General features: G+C 42.4%; 1 protein-coding gene across 2 annotated transcripts; it reads left to right on the top strand.

Annotated features, from left to right (window-relative positions):
* Positions 1-1,055: 1,055 nt before the first annotated feature.
* Positions 1,056-15,283, top strand: LOC133622759 (keratin, type I cytoskeletal 18-like). Of its 2 annotated transcripts, none has more exons than XM_061985702.2 (7): positions 1,056-1,562; positions 10,838-10,920; positions 11,764-11,920; positions 14,350-14,514; positions 14,599-14,724; positions 14,801-15,027; positions 15,103-15,283. In XM_061985702.2, the coding sequence occupies exons 1-6, from the start codon at positions 1,131-1,133 to the stop codon at positions 15,023-15,025; spliced, it is 1,188 nt and encodes a 395-aa protein (XP_061841686.1). In that variant the 5' UTR covers positions 1,056-1,130; the 3' UTR covers positions 15,026-15,027; positions 15,103-15,283. The 2 variants fall into 2 exon arrangements, with proteins under 2 accessions (XP_061841686.1, XP_061841685.1); XM_061985701.2 differs by having other exon boundaries at positions 1,057-1,562; positions 14,801-15,021.
* Positions 15,284-17,024: the final 1,741 nt, after the last annotated feature.

The raw sequence follows: 17,024 nt of genomic DNA on the forward strand, positions 1-17,024 counted from the left end.
AAGTGTTGTATTGAAGGCAACGCATGATGTAAGTGCCTATATTACTTATATTAGCCTACTATCAAACTGACTTTAAAAGTCTTATATAAGTGTTATAATGAAGACAAGACATGATGTAAGTGCCTTTATTAGCTATATTAGCCTACTATCAAAATTACTTTTAAAGTCTTATATAAGTGTTATAATGAAGACAACACATTATGTAAATGTCTATATTAGCTATATTAGCCTACTATCAAAATGACTTTTAAAGTCTTATATAAGTGTTGTAATGAAGACAACACATGATGTCAGTGTCTATATTAGCCTAATATCAAAATTAATTTTAAAGTCTAATATAAGTGTTATAATGAAGACAACACATTATGTAAATGTCTATATTAGCTATATTAGCCTACTATCAAAATTATGTTTAAAGTCTTATATAAGTGTTGTAATGAAGACAACACATGATATAAGTGTCTATATTAGCCTACTATCAAAAGGACTTTAAAATTCTTGTATAAATGTTATAATGAAGGTGTCTTTGTTAACAGTCATTGTCCTGGCTGTTGAAAAGTGAACACAGTACAATTGCAGGCGCGGTCATCCAACTTTGTAAATCTGATACTAATGTTTAAAAAAAATAAAAACGTGCTTCTTTCACTGAGCACAGAAAGAAAATCTGACCTTGTTCCTTTATCTCCTTTTGTGTTTAGTTTTGTGTCAGTTTGACCAAACTTGGGAGTCTGCACCAAACTAGCAGGCCCCATTCCTCCTCTGATAACATTCCAGCCTAAAGTTGTGCTTCAGTTCGAGCTCGTGCCTCATTTGCCTCTCATCTCAAGTCTCTGAAGCAAATGGACGCATTTGCATAGTTCCCGTGTTTGGTTCGTACGGCTACCGGTTTCCATGGCGATGAAAGATACACGAGGTGACAAAAGGAAACATGTGGGCAGTGAGAGAGAGAGAGAGAGAGAGAGAGGGGAGGGAAATAAAAAAATGGGGCGACGTTGAGGTGGGCAGGGTCTAGAAGGGGCCATGATTGAGGGAGGAGTATAAGTTCCCCACTTCCTGCTGCCATCGCCTCTTTTCAAGCCGACCAAGCAACAGCCTCTACTTCCCTTCCTCTGTCACGCAGAAACTGAATCATGAGCTACAGGAGGTCCAACTTCCAGCAGGTCTCTGCTTCGCACGTCTCGCCCCGGTACCAATCCGCCAGCATCTACGGTGGCGCCGGCGGCCGCGATGCCCGCATCTCCTCCGTGTCCTCATCCTCCATGCGCTCCGGAGCTCCCGTCATCTCCTCTTCCAGCGCCTTCAGGGTGAGCAGCGGGATGGGTTCGGGTTTCGGGGGCTCGGTTGTTGCGGGTGGTGGCCAGGGAGCGGGGATCACCGGCAACGAGAAGGGAGCCATGCAGAACCTCAACGACCGCCTGGCCAACTACATCGAGACGGTGAGGAACCTGGAGCAGGCCAACCAGGAGCTGGAGATGAAGATCAGGGTGGCCTTGAAAGCGGGAGGGCCCGACCTGAGAGACTACAGCAAGTACGAACCCATCATTGAAGACCTGCGTCAACAGGTGGGTGCGGCAAAAAGGTCCGAATAAAGATATGGAAACAGGTTCTCGAAGTTAGAAACGTGGTTGACATTGGCGTGAAGAAACAAAGACGCAAAAATGAATATTGCTCAGTGGGGGGCAGCAAGGCCTATGCTGGCCTCACCTAAATCATGATCATAAATTGATTAAAGTGAACTTTATTTTTCATTTTTACATTAGATAGTGCTTTAATCCAACCAGCTTGTTGCATGAAATCTGCCGGACGCCTTCTGAATAAAAAAGGCGGCGGTCTGTGCAGTGTAAGTTGGCATACAGTTGATAGACATTTGCCACAGCCAATCAGGTGACGAGTTGTTGTCAGTACGCCTCACTAGGTTGCCACATGTTGAACACCTCCTGTAGGCACTCGTTGGGACTTGCCAAAGCAGGAAGTGCTCTGCAAATCAACAGAACCGCACGTTAAAAAAAAATGATACCTTCAAAATAACAGTGGTGTAATTTTTTCAATTTACAGTTACGCCTTGTAAAACAATAAGTTAAGAAGAAAAAAAAAATTCCAGCTCAGTTGCCAGAATTATACCATTATAACTGTCCCATTACTGCACGGTAAAAAAAATTATGGTAAAAAACAAAACAAAAACCAAAACAAAAAACAAAAACATAAGTATATATATTTGATTAAAAAAAAACAATGACCATAGATTTTACGGTAAAAAAAATAAATAAAGCAGCTCAGATGCCAGAATTGTACCGTAAAAAATAACGATAGTATAATTTTCGATTTAGAGTAACGCCCTGTAAAAATATAAGTGAAAAAAAAAAAAAAATTCCAGCTCAGTCACCAGACTTTTACCATTAAAATTATAATTGTCCCATTTTTTCAGTAATGCACGGTAAAAACGACCAAAAATGTTACGGTAAAAAATATCGAAAAACATAAGTATAATTCGTCGATTTACAGTAATGCACTGTAAAAAAAAATAATAATAATGACCACAGATTTTACGGTTAAAAAAAAGCAACAAAAAAAAAGCAGCTCAGTTGCCAGAATTGTAGCGTAAAAAATAACAGTAGTATACTTTTTCAATTTACAGTAATGCTCTGTAAAAAAATACCTGGAAAAAAAAACATTTTCCAGCTCAGTCACCAGAATTTAAAATTATAATTGTCCCATTTTTACAGTAATGCATGGTAAAAATGACCAAAAATCCCTTGTGGATCATTAAAGTTTGTCTAAGTCTAAGTCTAAATCCAAGTCTAAGTAATTTGGCGAGCAGAGACATTTGATATGGACTTGCTTTTTTACTACACATTGGCTGAAGAAGATTCATTTACAGATATATACTTGCAAGGCCATTCGATTGGAATCTTTTTTAAATGCGCCGGAAATCAGCCTGTTTTGTGCACTATTGAGGTGTTTCAACAAAAGTAGTGTGCAAGTGTGTTTCTGTATACTAGTCCTTATGTGGGTATATGTGGTGTCCATTAAAGCTGGGCTACGTAGAACATCACTGAGGGCCCAGCCCGCCACTGATAATACTTATGCAAAGAAGAGGCCCTCAAAAAGTTATCGAGTTTCCTGCATCTGAATGAAGGGTGTGGCGGCCCAGCGCTTCCCCTCCCCCACCATCAATCTGTGTTTCATAGCAGAAGTTGGTCAGAACTTCCCCATGATGAGTCACCAGCAGGGGGGCAACTTCCACATTCTGCACCACTCCCCCATGGGCCTCAATGTCAAACAGATGTGTGGCACAAAGGATCTTGTGCTCCACTATGTGGTGTGTGTGTGAGCATGTGAGTGTGTGAGCATGTGTGTTTATGAGCATGCGTGTTTGTGAGCATGTGTGTGGGTGTGTGTGTGCGTGTGACTATGTGTGTGTGAGCATGTGTGTGTGTGAGCATGGGTGTGTGTGAGCATGTGAGTGTGTGAGCATGTGTGTGTGTGTGTGTGTGGGTGTGACAATGTGTGTGTGTGACTATGTGTGTGTGTGTGTGTGTGTGACTATGTGTGTGGGTGAGCATGTGTGTGCGTGTGACTATGTGTGTGTGAGAGCATGTGTGTGTGAGACTATGTGTGTGTGTGAGCATGTGTGTGTGAGACTATGTGTGCGTGTGAGCATGTGAGTGTGTGAGCATGTGTGTGTGTGACCAAATGTGTGTGTGTGAGCATGTGGTGTGTGTGAGCGTAACAATCAGCTTCACAAGTCACATATTTGTCCCAATCTCTCTCCCAGCGTCTCTAATGCCACATTTTTCTTCTCCACTCATAAAGAAGAAAAAAATCGCATAAAACCACCAAGAATTGCGCCCACACAAACACACGCGCATAAAGAAATGAGGAAGACTGGAATTTATGTGGGTTGACTCTTTCCCAGAGAGAAGGAGGGTTCCAGGGTCCTCCATGGCCCCCTTTGTGTAATCTGACTCCTGGGCCCTCACACACATGTAGACATCTGCACATGACTTTCTCATTGTGTGAATGCTCCAAAGTATTCACACAGGTTTTCTACACCAAAATTAATTTATTTCCCCAGATTTCCAGGTTTTCCGGGACATTGTTCCCATTCAAAACAAATTGGCCATTTTTCAAACTTCCACCATTTCCACATTTTTCAACCGATTCAAACCATTCCACCTTCAACACATTCCACTCATCCTGGACATTTTAACTATCATTTTTCCAAGTTCAAAAAAATTCCAGGAATCCCCAGAATTCCCAGTTGTTCGCATCCCTTTATTCACCCTTTTTTCTGTCGACTACTCCTTCCACATTTTCCAACCCACTTCAACCGTTCCACCGTCAAATCATTCCTTTTAATCAGGAAAAACACACAAAAAATTAAGTTGTTTTTTGAACTGGAAACATTTTTAATTTCTCAATTAAAATTGTTACTACTTCAACATGTCCTGACTGGTTTGAAAATGTTTAACACCAACCATTTCAACTCATTCAGAACATTTAAAGTTTTTGGCGTTTTCAAAAAAATTCCCGCTTTTCCCGAAATCCCCAAATTCCCATGAAATTCTCATTGAAAGGAAAGGGACCTTTTTCAAAGTTCCACAACTCCCACATTTTTATCCGATTCAAACCATTCCACCTTCAACAAATTCCACTCATCCTGGACATTCACACTATAATTTTTTCAATTTCAAAAAAATTCCAGGAATCCCCAGAATTCCCGGTTTTTCACATCCCTTTATTCACCCTTTTTTCTGGCGACTACTCCGTCCACATTTTTCAACCCACTTCAACCATTCCACCCTCAAATCATTCTTCTTAATCAGGATAAAAAACAAAGTTGTTTTTTTAACTGAAAAAATTCCCAGTTTTTCCGAAATTCCAACAATTCCATAATACCATTTCTCAATTAAAAATCTTACTACTTCAACATGTCCCGACCGGTTTGAAAATGTTAAACACCAACCATTTCAACTCATTCAGAACATTTAGCATTTTCAAAAAAATTCCCGCTTTTCCCGAAATCCCCAAATTCCCATGAAATTCCAATTGAAAAGAATGGGACATTTTTCAAAGTTCCACAACTCCCACATTTTTTATCTGATTCGAACCAATTTACTTTCAACATATTCCACTCATCCTGGAAATGTAAACTATTATTTTTTGAAGTTCAAAACAATTCCAAGAATCCCCAGAATTGGCGGTTTTTCGCATCCCTTTTTTCACCCTTTTTTCTGTTGACTACTCCTTCCACATTTTTCACCCACTTCAACCATTCTACCGTCAAATCATTCCTCAATCAGGATAAAAAACAAAGTTGTATTTTGAACTGAAAAAATTCCCAGTTTTTCCGAAATTCCAGGAATTCCATAACACCATTTCTCAATTGAAAATGTTACTACTTCAACATGTCCCGACTGGTTTGAAAATTTCAAACACCAATCGTTTCAACTCATTTACATTTTTTTGTGTTTTCAAAAAATGTCCCGCTTTTCCCGAAATCCCCAAATTCCGATGAAATTCTCATTGAAAAGAATGGGACGTTTTCAAAGTTCCACAACTCCCACATTTTTTATCCGATTCAAACCATTCCACCTTCAACACATTCAACACATCCTGGAAATTCCCACTATATTTTATCAATTTCAAAAAAATTCCAGGAATCCCCAGAATTCCCGGTTTTTCGCATCCCTTTTTTCACCCTTTTTTCTGTCGACTACTCCTTCCACATTTTTCAACCCACTTCAACCGTTCCACCATCAAATCGTTCCTCTTAATCAGCACAAAAAAACAAAGTTGTTTTTTTAACTGAAAAAATTCCCAGTTTTTCCGAAATTCCAAGAATTCCATAATACCATTTCTCAATTAAAAATCTTACTACTTCAACATGTCCCGACTGGATTGAAAATTTCCAACACCAACCGTTTCAACTCATTTACATTTTTTAGTATTTTCCAAAAATTCCCCGCTTTTCAAGAAATCCCCAAATTCCGATGAAATTGTCATTGAAAATAATGGGACATTTTTCAAAGTTCCACAACTCCCACATTTTTTTCCCGATTCAAACCATTCCACCTTCAACACATTCATCCTGGACATTCACACTATATTTTATCAATTTAAAAAAAATTCCAGGAATTCCCGGTTTTTCACATCCCTTTTTTCATCCTTTTTTCTGTGGACTACCCCTTCCACATTTTTCTACCCACTTCAACCGTTCCCCCGTCAAATCATTCTTCTTAATCAACTTATTCTGTACATTCAAACTATATTTTTTTCAATTTCAAAAACATTCCAGGAATCCCCAGAATTCCCGTTTTTTTGCACCCCTTTATTCACCCTTTTTTCTGTTTACTACTCCTTCCACATTTTTCAAACCACTTCAACCATCCATCCATCCATCCATCTTCTTCCGCTTATCCGAGGTCGGGTCGCGGGGTAAGCAGCCTAAGCAGGGAAGCCCAGACTTTCTTCTCCCCAGCCACTTCGTCCAGCCCCTCCCGGGGGATCCCAAGCGTCCCCAGGCCAGCCGGGAGACATAGTCTTCCCAACGTGTCCTGGGTCTTCCCCGTGGCCTTCTACCGGTTGGACGTGCCCTAAACACCTCCCGAGGGAGGCGTTCGGGTGGCATCCTGACCAGATGCCCGAACCACCTCATCTGGCTCCTCTCGATGTGGAGGAGCAGTGGCTTTACTTTGAGCTCCCCCCGGATGGCAGAGCTTCTCACCCTATCTCTAAGGGAGAGCCCCGCCACCCGGCGGAGGAAACTCATTTCGGCCGCCTGTACCCGTGATCTTGTCCTTTCGGTCATAACCCAAAGCTCATGACCATAGGTGAGGATGGGAACGTAGATCGACCGGTAAATTGAGAGCTTTGCCTTCCGGCTCAGCTCCTTCTTCACCACAACGGATCGATACAGTGTCCGCATTACTGAAGATGCCGCACCGATCCGCCTGTCGATCTCACGATCCACTTTTCCCTCACTCGTGAACAAGACTCCTAGGTACTTGAACTCCTCCACTTGGGGCAGGGTCACCTCCCCAACCCGGAGATGGCACTCTACCCTTTTCCGGGCGAGAACCATGGACTCGGACTTGGAGGTGCTGATTCTCATCCCAGTCGCTTCACACTCGGCTGCGAACCGATCCAGTGAGAGCTGAAGATCCTGGCCAGATGAAGCCATCGGGACCACATCATCTGCAAAAAGCAGAGACCTAATCCTGCAGCCACCAAACCGGACCCCCTCAACGCCTTGACTGCGCCTAGAAATTCTGTCCATAAAAGTTATGAACAGAATCGGTGACAAAGGGCAGCCTTGGCGGAGTCCAACCCTCACTGGAAACGTGTCCGACTTACTGCCGGCAATGCGGACCAAGCTCTGACACTGATCGTACAGGGAGCGGACAGCCACAATCAGACAGTCCGATACCCCATACTCTCTGAGCACTCCCCACAGGACCTCCCGAGGGACACGGTCAAATGCCTTCTCCAAGTCCACAAAGCACATGTAGACTGGTTGGGCAAACTCCCATGCACCCTCAAGGATCCTGCCGAGAGTATAGAGCTGGTCCACAGTTCCACGACCAGGACGAAAACCACACTGTTCCTCCTGAATCCGAGGTTCGACTATCCGGCGTAGCCTCCTCTCCAGTACACCTGAATAGACCTTACCGGGAAGGCTGAGGAGTGTGATCCCACGATAGTTAGAACACACCCTGCGGTTCCCCTTCTTAAAGACAGGAACCACCACCCCGGTCTGCCAATCCAGAGGTACCGCCCCCGATGTCCACGCGATGCTGCAGAGTCTTGTCAACCAAGACAGCCCCACAGCATCCAGAGCCCTAAGGAACTCCGGGCGGTTCTCATCCACCCCAGGGGCCTTGCCACCGAGGAGCTTTTTAACTACCTCAGCAACCTCATCCCCAGAAATAGGAGAGCCCACCACAGATTCCCCAGGCACTGCTTCCTCATAGGAAAACGTGTCGGTGGGATTGAGGAGGTCTTCGAAGTATTCCCTCCACCGATCCACAACATCCGCAGTCAAGGTCAGCAGAACACCATCCGCACCATACACGGTGTTGACAGTGCACTGCTTCCCCTTCCTGAGGCGGCGGATGGTGGTCCAGAATCGCTTCGAAGCCGTCCGGAAGTCGTTTTCCATGGCTTCCCCGAACTCCTCCCATGTCCGAGTTTTTGCCTTTGCGACCGCTGAAGCCGCACACCGTTTGGCCTGTCGGTACCTGTCCGCTGCCTCCGGAGTCCTATGAGCCAAAAGAACCCGATAGGACTCCTTCTTCAGCTTGACGGCATCCCTCACCGCCGGGGTCCACCAACGGGTTCTAGGATTACCGCCACGACAGGCACCAACCACCTTGCGGCCACAGCTCCAATCAGCCGCCTCGACAATAGAGGTGCGGAACATGGTCCACTCGGACTCAATGTCCAGCACCTCCCTCGTGACATGTTCAAAGTTCTTCTGGAGGTGAGAATTGAAACTCTCTCTGACAGGAGACTCTGCCAGACGTTCCCAGCAGACCCTCACAATGCGTTTGGGCCTGCCAGGTCTGTCCGGCATTGTCCCCCACCATCGCAGCCAACTCACCACCAGGTGGTGATCGGTAGAAAGCTCCGCCCCTCTCTTCACCCGAGTGTCCAAAACATGAGGCCGCAAATCCGGTGACACAACTACAAAGTCGATCATGGAACTGCGGCCTAGGGTGTCCTGGTGCCAAGTGCACATATGGACACCCTTATGCTTGAACATGGTGTTTGTTAAGGACAATCTGTGACGAGCACAAAAGTCCAATAACAAAACACCACTCGGGTTCAGATCCGGGCGGCCATTCTTCCCAATCACGCCTCTCCAGGTTTCACTGTCGTTGCCAACATGAGCCAACCACTTCAACCATTCCATCGTCAAATTAATCCTCTTAATCAGGAAAAAAAACAAGTTGTTTTTGAACTGGAAAACTTGCCGGTTTTCCCGAAATTACAGGAATTCCATAATAGCGTTTCTCAATTAAAAATGTTACTACCTTAACATTTCTCGACTGATTTGAAAAATTCCAACACCAACTCATTCAGAACATTCACATTTTTTTAGGATTTTCCAAAAATTCCCGCTTTTCCCGAAATCCCCAAATTTCCATGAAATTCCCATTGAAAATAATGGGATATTTTTCAAAGTTCCACAATTCCCACATTTTTATCAGATTCAAACCGTTCCAACTTCTGATTTGAAAAATTCCAACACCAACCATTCAGAACATTCACATTTGTTAGCATTTTCAAAAAAATCCACTTTTCCCAAAATCCCCAAATTTCCATGAAATTCCCATTGAAAACAATGGGATATTTTTCAAAGATCCACAATTCCCACATTTTTATCAGATTCAAACCGTTCCAACTTCGAAATATTCCGCCTGTTAAGGAATTGTGTGCTTCCTTTCAACAATTCCAAAAAAATATATCCCGGATTTTCCTAGAATACCCAGTCTTTAGGTACATTTTCCCCATTCAAAATGAATGATCCATTTTTCAAACTTCCACAATTTCCAAATTGTTCAACCGATTCAAACCATTCCACCTTCAACACAATTAATTCATCCTGGAAATTCAAACCGTTCCAACATCAAACTGTTCAGCCTATTTGGGAATCACAGGCTTTCCCTTGACAAATTCCAAAAAAATCCCAGAATTCCCAGTTTTCCGGGACATTTTTCCCTTTTAAAATGAATTGGCCATTTTTTTCAAACTTCCACCATTTCCACATGTTTCTACTGATTCAAACCATTCCACCTTCAACACATTTAATTCATCCGGGAAATTCAGACAACTATTGTTCCATGTTCAACAAATTTCCAGGATTTCCTGTTTTTTCTGACCTTATTTTCAACCTTTTTTAGTGCGATGACTCCTTTCCCATTTTTCAACCCATTTCAACCGTTCCACTGTCAAAACATTCCTCTTAGTCAGGACAAAAAAACCAAGTTGGTTTAAGAACTTGAAAAATTCCCGGTTTTCCCGAAATTCTGTAAAACCATTTTTTAAATAAAAAAATGTTACTACTTCAACATTTTTTGACGGATTTAAACAATTCCAACACCAACCAATTCAGCTCATTCCGGACATTCATGCTCCTAATCATTTTCAAAAAAATCACGCTTTTCCCCAAATTTCCAGGAAGTTCCCATTGAAATGAATGGGACATTTTTCCAAGTTGCACAATTCCAACAGTTTTCTGTCAAAACATTCTTATTAGTCAGGACAAAAAAAAAAACAAGTTGGTTTAAGAACTTGAAAAATTCCCGGTTTTCTCGAAATTGTGTAATACCATTTCTCGATTAAAAAACTGTTCCTACTTCAATATTTCTTGACGGATTTAAACAATTCCAACACCAACAAATTCAGCTCATTCATTACATGCATGCTCTTAATCATTTACAAAAAAAATCCTGCTTTTCCCAAAATTTCCAGGAAGTTCCCATTTGAAATGAATGGGACATTTTTCCAAGTTGCACAATTCCCACATTTTTCAACCTATTCAAACCATTCCACTCATCCTGGACATTCAAACTAACACTTTCCCAAGTTCCAAACCAAATTCCAGTTTTCCTGGAAATTCAAACTCTTCAACATTCAAACCATTCCAACATTTAAACTATTCTTACTTTCTGTCAGCATTTCACTTCAACTTCACCATTGGAGCATTCAAACGCACTTCCTTCAGGAATTACTTCTTCTAGTTGCACATAATTTTAGGAGCAGAGTCCTCAAGAAATGTCAACGGAGCACCAAGACTACGTCAACTAAAAGCTGTCCCGTTGTTCCTTTCCAGATCTTTGACAAGATAGCGGAAAATGCTCGCGTGGTGCTGCAGATTGACAACTCCCGTCTGGCTGCGGATGACTTCAAAGTGAAGTATGTCCTTTTCACTTCATTCTCTTGTTTATTTGCCCTATTTTCCGGGCTAGAGTGCTATAAGCCGCACCCAGCAAATTTGAGAATAAATCAATGTGTCTACATAAATTAGCAGATATATTTTGTAAATGTTTATTTCCATGCATTGTTTACAAACTGTGCCTGAAACACGGCAGTAAAATGGTTGATCAAACAAAACAGAAGTCATGGTCATGGACCCACTGCTGCTCTCCAATCAGCTAAACAGACTCAATAACTCCACGGTGACGTTTTTGTGATTTTACCAAACTGAAACAACACAAAAAGAATTCCATTGTAAGGTAGACACATAGACACTTGGGAACATGTTAGCATAGTTGCCAAAGCTAACAACGCTAGCTTGATTACATTATGATAGCACGTACAAATATGCATGAAAACACTTCTCACAGATGGGTCGGTTTAGTAGGTATGAATTGTTTTGTTTATATTGTAAAACTTACAAAACGTCGCTTGGAGTGATGAATGAAGAATCCTTTCGAGCAGAAACGCTATGAACGGCCCGAAACAGGAAGCACTTTTTCAACCCGCAGCACCTGCAGTGAGCGAACTCGTCCAAAAGATGGCGCCTTAGCACAAACAATAACACACCTTTTCAGTGTCTCTGTTGATGTTTTACGAAAACTATTGCATATAGCGGGAAAAAAAATAGTTAATTAGCTGCACAATTTTATAAGCCGCAGGCTTTAAACATGAGGTAAAAAGTAGCGGGATGTAACTTTATAGAGCTTTGACTGCCAGTGTTGTCATTTAAGGACTTTGATTAATGTGTGTGATACAGTGAAGTGTTTGTCGGTGTTACAGGTTTGACACAGAGCTGGCAATACGCCAGTCGGTGGAGGCCGACATTGCCGGGCTGAAGAAAGTGATTGATGACACCAACATGAGCCGGATGAACATTGAGAGTGAGATCGAGGCTGTGAAGGAGGAGCTCGCATTCCTGAAGAGGAACCATGAGAACGTGAGTGTGCAGTACACTTGAATCAGTGTACTTCAAGGTCGTCCTTCAGTTTTGCACATAACACTTTTTACCACAAATGTTGAGGCCGAGTGTGGAGAGATAAGTGCTATACTTTGAAAAAGAAAAACTTTAAAAGTCCTAATTAGGATTGAAGCGAATATTTCAAAAAATAATAATAATATTATAAAATATGGGCAGCACGGTGGCAGAGGGGTTAGTGCATCTGCCTCACAATACGAAGGTATTTTAGTCTTGGGTTCAATCCCAGGCTCGGGATCTTTCTGTGTGGAGTTTGCATGTTCTCCCTCGTGACTGCGTGGGTTCCCTCCGGGTACTCCGGCTTCCTCCCACCTCCAAAGACATGCACCTGGGGATAGGTTGATTGGAAACACTAAATTGGCCCTAGTGTGTGAATGCGAGTGTGAATGTTGTCTGTCTATCTGTGTTGGCCCTGCGATGAGATGGCGACTTGTCCAGGGTGTACACCGCCTTCCGCCCGATTGTAGCTGAGATAGGCTCCAGCGCCCCCCGCGACCCCAAAAGGGAATAAGCGGTAGAAAATGGATGGATGGATTATAAAATATTAATTGATATGATCTGTACAGCATTTTTTCGGCAGTGGCCCGTTTTAGACCCAAGGGTCTTAAGTGTGACTTTTTTCAACCTAAACAACATGTTGTCGTCATTTATCGACGGAAAAGAGGCAACTTTATTTGGGAATTATCATTTGTGTTTTTCATGCTAACATGGGGAGTGCTGTTATTATTTGTTGTAATATTTTGAAAATGAAGACAAACTCGATGGTTTATGATCAGGGCTGAGGCCAGTTCCAATATATTCATTCAGTTATTTGTATAGCTCTTTTCTTCAGTTTGAACCAGAATGAGAAATATAACATTTACTGCACATCCCACATTTCTCACCCGATTCGAAACCTTGGACAATCAAACTACCGAGTTCCGAATCCCAAGAATTCCCAGAGTTCCTGGTTTTTCAAAACTTTCACGGACCACGTTTCCAATCAATTCCAACCATTCCACCTTCAAAACCTTCCTCTTAATTGGAACAATTATTTTTTTCCCATACAAATTCCTGGTTTTCCCGAACTTCCCAAATACCCTTTCTCCAATTCAAACTGTTACTACGTCAACATTTTTCAACCTATTGAAAACATTCCAAAACCAACCCATTCATATCTTCTCAAACAGCTGTGGTAGAATCAATATTGTCAAAAAATCCCAATTTTCACAAAATTCCTAAATTTCCAGGAGATTCACATTCAAATAAATGGGCATATAATAATTCTACAATGTCCCAAATTCTCAACATTTTGTGCCTGAATCTAACCTTTCAACCATCCACACACACTACTCTTCAGATATACCGAACACAAAATATATTTTCTCCTTCAAAATTCTCGGTTTTCCCAGAATTTCCAAGAATATTCTCCCCACTGACAATTAATGGAAAAATTTGAAATTTAGTGCTTATCCCATATTCCTCATCCGATTTGAACCGTTCCAACATTCACACACTCCACTCAGCCTGGACATTCAATCATGCATGTTTTCCGGTTTGGAAAACTTCCCTGATTACCCGGAATTACCAGGAATCTCCTCCCATGTAAATTCAAAACAAACTTCTCCATATGCCACATTTCTCAACCAATTCGAACCGTCCCACCATCTACACACTTCACTCACCTTGGACAAGTTTTTTTTTTAATTCCAGGAATTCCCAGAATTCCCGGTTTTCCAAAGCCCTATTTTCACCACTTCCCGGAAAGTTTTCACGGTCCACATTGTTCAACTGTTTTTGACCATTCCACCTTCAAAACATTCCTCTATTTTTTTCCGCTTTTCCCAAAATTCCAGGTACTTCAAAATACCCATTCTCAATTCAAACTGTTACTACGTCAACATTTTTCATTCCAAAAATGTCCACACCAACAAATTGATATCATCTAGGACAATTGTGCTAGTATCATAATTTTCAAAACGTCCCGGTTTTTCGAAATTCCCAAATTTCCAGGAAATTCCCATTCAAATGAACGGATGTATTCAAAGTTCTGCAATGTCCAAACACTCAAATTTTTAAACCCGATCCCGACCTTTCAATCATCCACCCACACTACTCTTCCCATATATGGAACGCAAAACATGTTTTCTTTTCCCCAAATTCCCTGTTTTCCAGGAATTTTCTCAATGAATGGGCAATACGCAAACCTCTCCATAATCCACATTTCTCAACCGATTCGAACCGTTCCACCATCCACACACTCCACTCACCTAGGACAATCAAACTATCATTTTCCAAGTTCCAAGTGTACTTGTTCATTACTCACTACAGCACTAATAGGTAGTGACCTAACATACGTTACTTATGAACATTATACTATGCATTGATGTTCTTGTTTGTGTGCCATGCAGGAGGTGATGGAGCTGAGGAACCAGATCTCTCAGTCAGGAGTGCAAGTAGACGTTGATGCCCCCAAAGGTCAGGACTTGTCCCAGATCATGGAGGACATGAGGGGGAACTATGAGAAGATTGCGCTAAAGAATGCGGCGGATCTGAAACGGTGGCATGAAAGTCAGGTGAGGACACGCTACAAAAGGTTCATCATGCATCAAGTTGGAAGTCTTCTAATTCGATGCTGTCTGTCATTCCCTGGTCATTAGACAGAAGATGTTCAGGCGCAGGTATCACAGAACACAGAGGCACTCCAGGGCGCACAAATGGAGAGGAGTGACTTAACCAGACAGATACAGACTCTGGAAATAGAGCTCGCGTCTCAACAGAGCTTGGTAAGCACACATCAAATATGTTTCTTTTCTGTTCACAAGTCACTGGAATAACAAGTCCTGTTTGATGCACCATCAGAAAGCCTCTCTTGAGGACACACTGCGCAACACAGAGCTACGCAACAACATGGAAATGGAGAAGTACAACGCCATTCTTGTACGTCTGGAGGAGGAGCTCGGAAATCTGCGCGCAAACATCAACCAGCAGACTCAGGAGTACGAGGCGCTGCTCAACCTCAAGATGAAACTGGAAGCTGAGATTGAGACCTACAAGAGCCTGCTGGACGGTGGCGATTTCAAGTAAGAGTTAAGTCCATGAGAGGAGGGAAAGCTCAATGTGCAATGGTAATGGAGCGGAACTACATTTTCCTTTCTTCACAGGCTCCAAGATGCACTTCAATGAGCTGCCACAGTCCCCGAGGAAGAGGCTCCACGGCTAAATGAAGCAAACCAAATTAGTATACGTGCTCATTTTCCAAACATAGTTGCACAACATCTGACAGAGTGAATCAAGCCATCAACTAATATGTGACCTGGCAGCAATAAAATAATTCAACCATTATGTGACTATTGATGTGTCGTTTGATTTGGGGAGAAACGAGGTTGGTTGTCACACCTTCTCACCTAGGATCAGGGCTCACCTAGACTTAGACTTAGACAAACTTTATTCATCCACAAGGGAGATTGTTCCACACACTAGCTCAGTTACAAAGAATGGAAAGGATAAAGAGGGATGCACACTCCGATGAAGATTACAGAACTAAACTCCATTGGCAAATAATAAGGTCGAATTCCAACAGCCAGAAGTTAGATGTCCGGCATAAAAACACACTCCTTTACAATAATATGTCCAGGATTACACCACCTCTCGTTCACCAAGATGGCAATGGTAGCCAAGTCTCACATGACACTGCACACGGCGTACTCCTAATGAGTTCGGACGAGCCCGAACAAATCGTCCATTTTATTCGCCAAAGACCGCACGTTCCCCATGAGGCCAGAGGGAATTGCAGGCCTAAATTTCCTTCTCCGCTCCTTCATCGTTGTGCCTGCACGGCATCCCCGGCGCTTTTACCGTAGTTCCACGGGAATGTTCGGCCAAGATTCCCAAAGCGCTGCCAAGGAGAGCGCAAACATCTCTTCGAGTGTATACACAAAAACCCGGCTGCTCAACTGATCAAAGCCAAACACAAAAACGGCCCGAAAAGAAAAAGAAAAGTAACGAAAACACACAAATGCGCCCAAGAACCATAATTAGTGGTTTATGGAAAAGATAAGTGATAAAAATAATAAAGAAAAGGTGACAAGAATACCAAAAATAAAGTAAAATGAAAGAAATCAAAGGAGCTACTGTGACATGCTATTTCAGGCGCATCAAAGAAAAAAAAAAGAAAGAAAAAAATATATATGTATAAAATAAAACTTTTACACAAGAAAAAAAATAATTGCGAAGGCAAAGCTGTAATTGAGAGTGTAAGTAGCAAGCTAACTAATTGTTTGACAGTTGTTCGACTTGATACTAGCAAAAGATTCCAGTTTGGGATAGTCGACATATTGTATATACCGTATTTTCCGCACTATAAGGCGCACCTAAAAACCACAAATTTTCTCAAAAGCTGACAGTGCGCCTTATAACCCGGTGCGCTTTATATATGGATAAATATTAAGATTCATTTTCATAAAGTTTCGGTCTCGCAACTTCGGTAAACAGCCGCCATCTTTTTTCCCGGTAGAACAGGAAGCGCTTCTTCTTCTACGCACCCGCCCCCATAGAACAGGAAGCGCTTTTTCTTCTACTGTAAGCAACCACCCGCCCGCGTAGAAGAAGAAAAAGCGCGCGGATATTATCATTTCCTTTGTGTGTTTGCATCTGTAAAGACCACAAAATGGCTCCTACAAAGCGACAGGGATCCGGTTCATGAAAAGACGCAATCTCTCCATCCGCACACGGATTACTATTTCACAGCAACTGATATTCCTGTGAACCGCACTGTGGATACAACGGGAGCACGTACGTTGAATATTCGCACCACAGGGAATGAGAAGTCATCCTTCACTGTGGTTCTAGCTTGCCATGCTAATGGCCAGAAACTTCCACCCATGGTGATATTCAAAAGGAAGACCTTGCCAAAAGAGACCTTTCCAGCCGGCGTCATCATAAAAGCTAACTCGAAGGGATGGATGAAGAAAAGATGAGCGAGTGGTTAAGGTAAGTTTAAGTTTACTCGAAGAGGCCGGGTGGCTTTTTTCACGCAGCTTCGTCCATGTTGATATACGATTCCATGCGCGCCCACATCACGCTG

Source organism: Nerophis lumbriciformis, linkage group LG23 (genome assembly GCF_033978685.3).
Source record: "Nerophis lumbriciformis linkage group LG23, RoL_Nlum_v2.1, whole genome shotgun sequence".
Taxonomy (NCBI): domain Eukaryota; kingdom Metazoa; phylum Chordata; class Actinopteri; order Syngnathiformes; family Syngnathidae; genus Nerophis; species Nerophis lumbriciformis.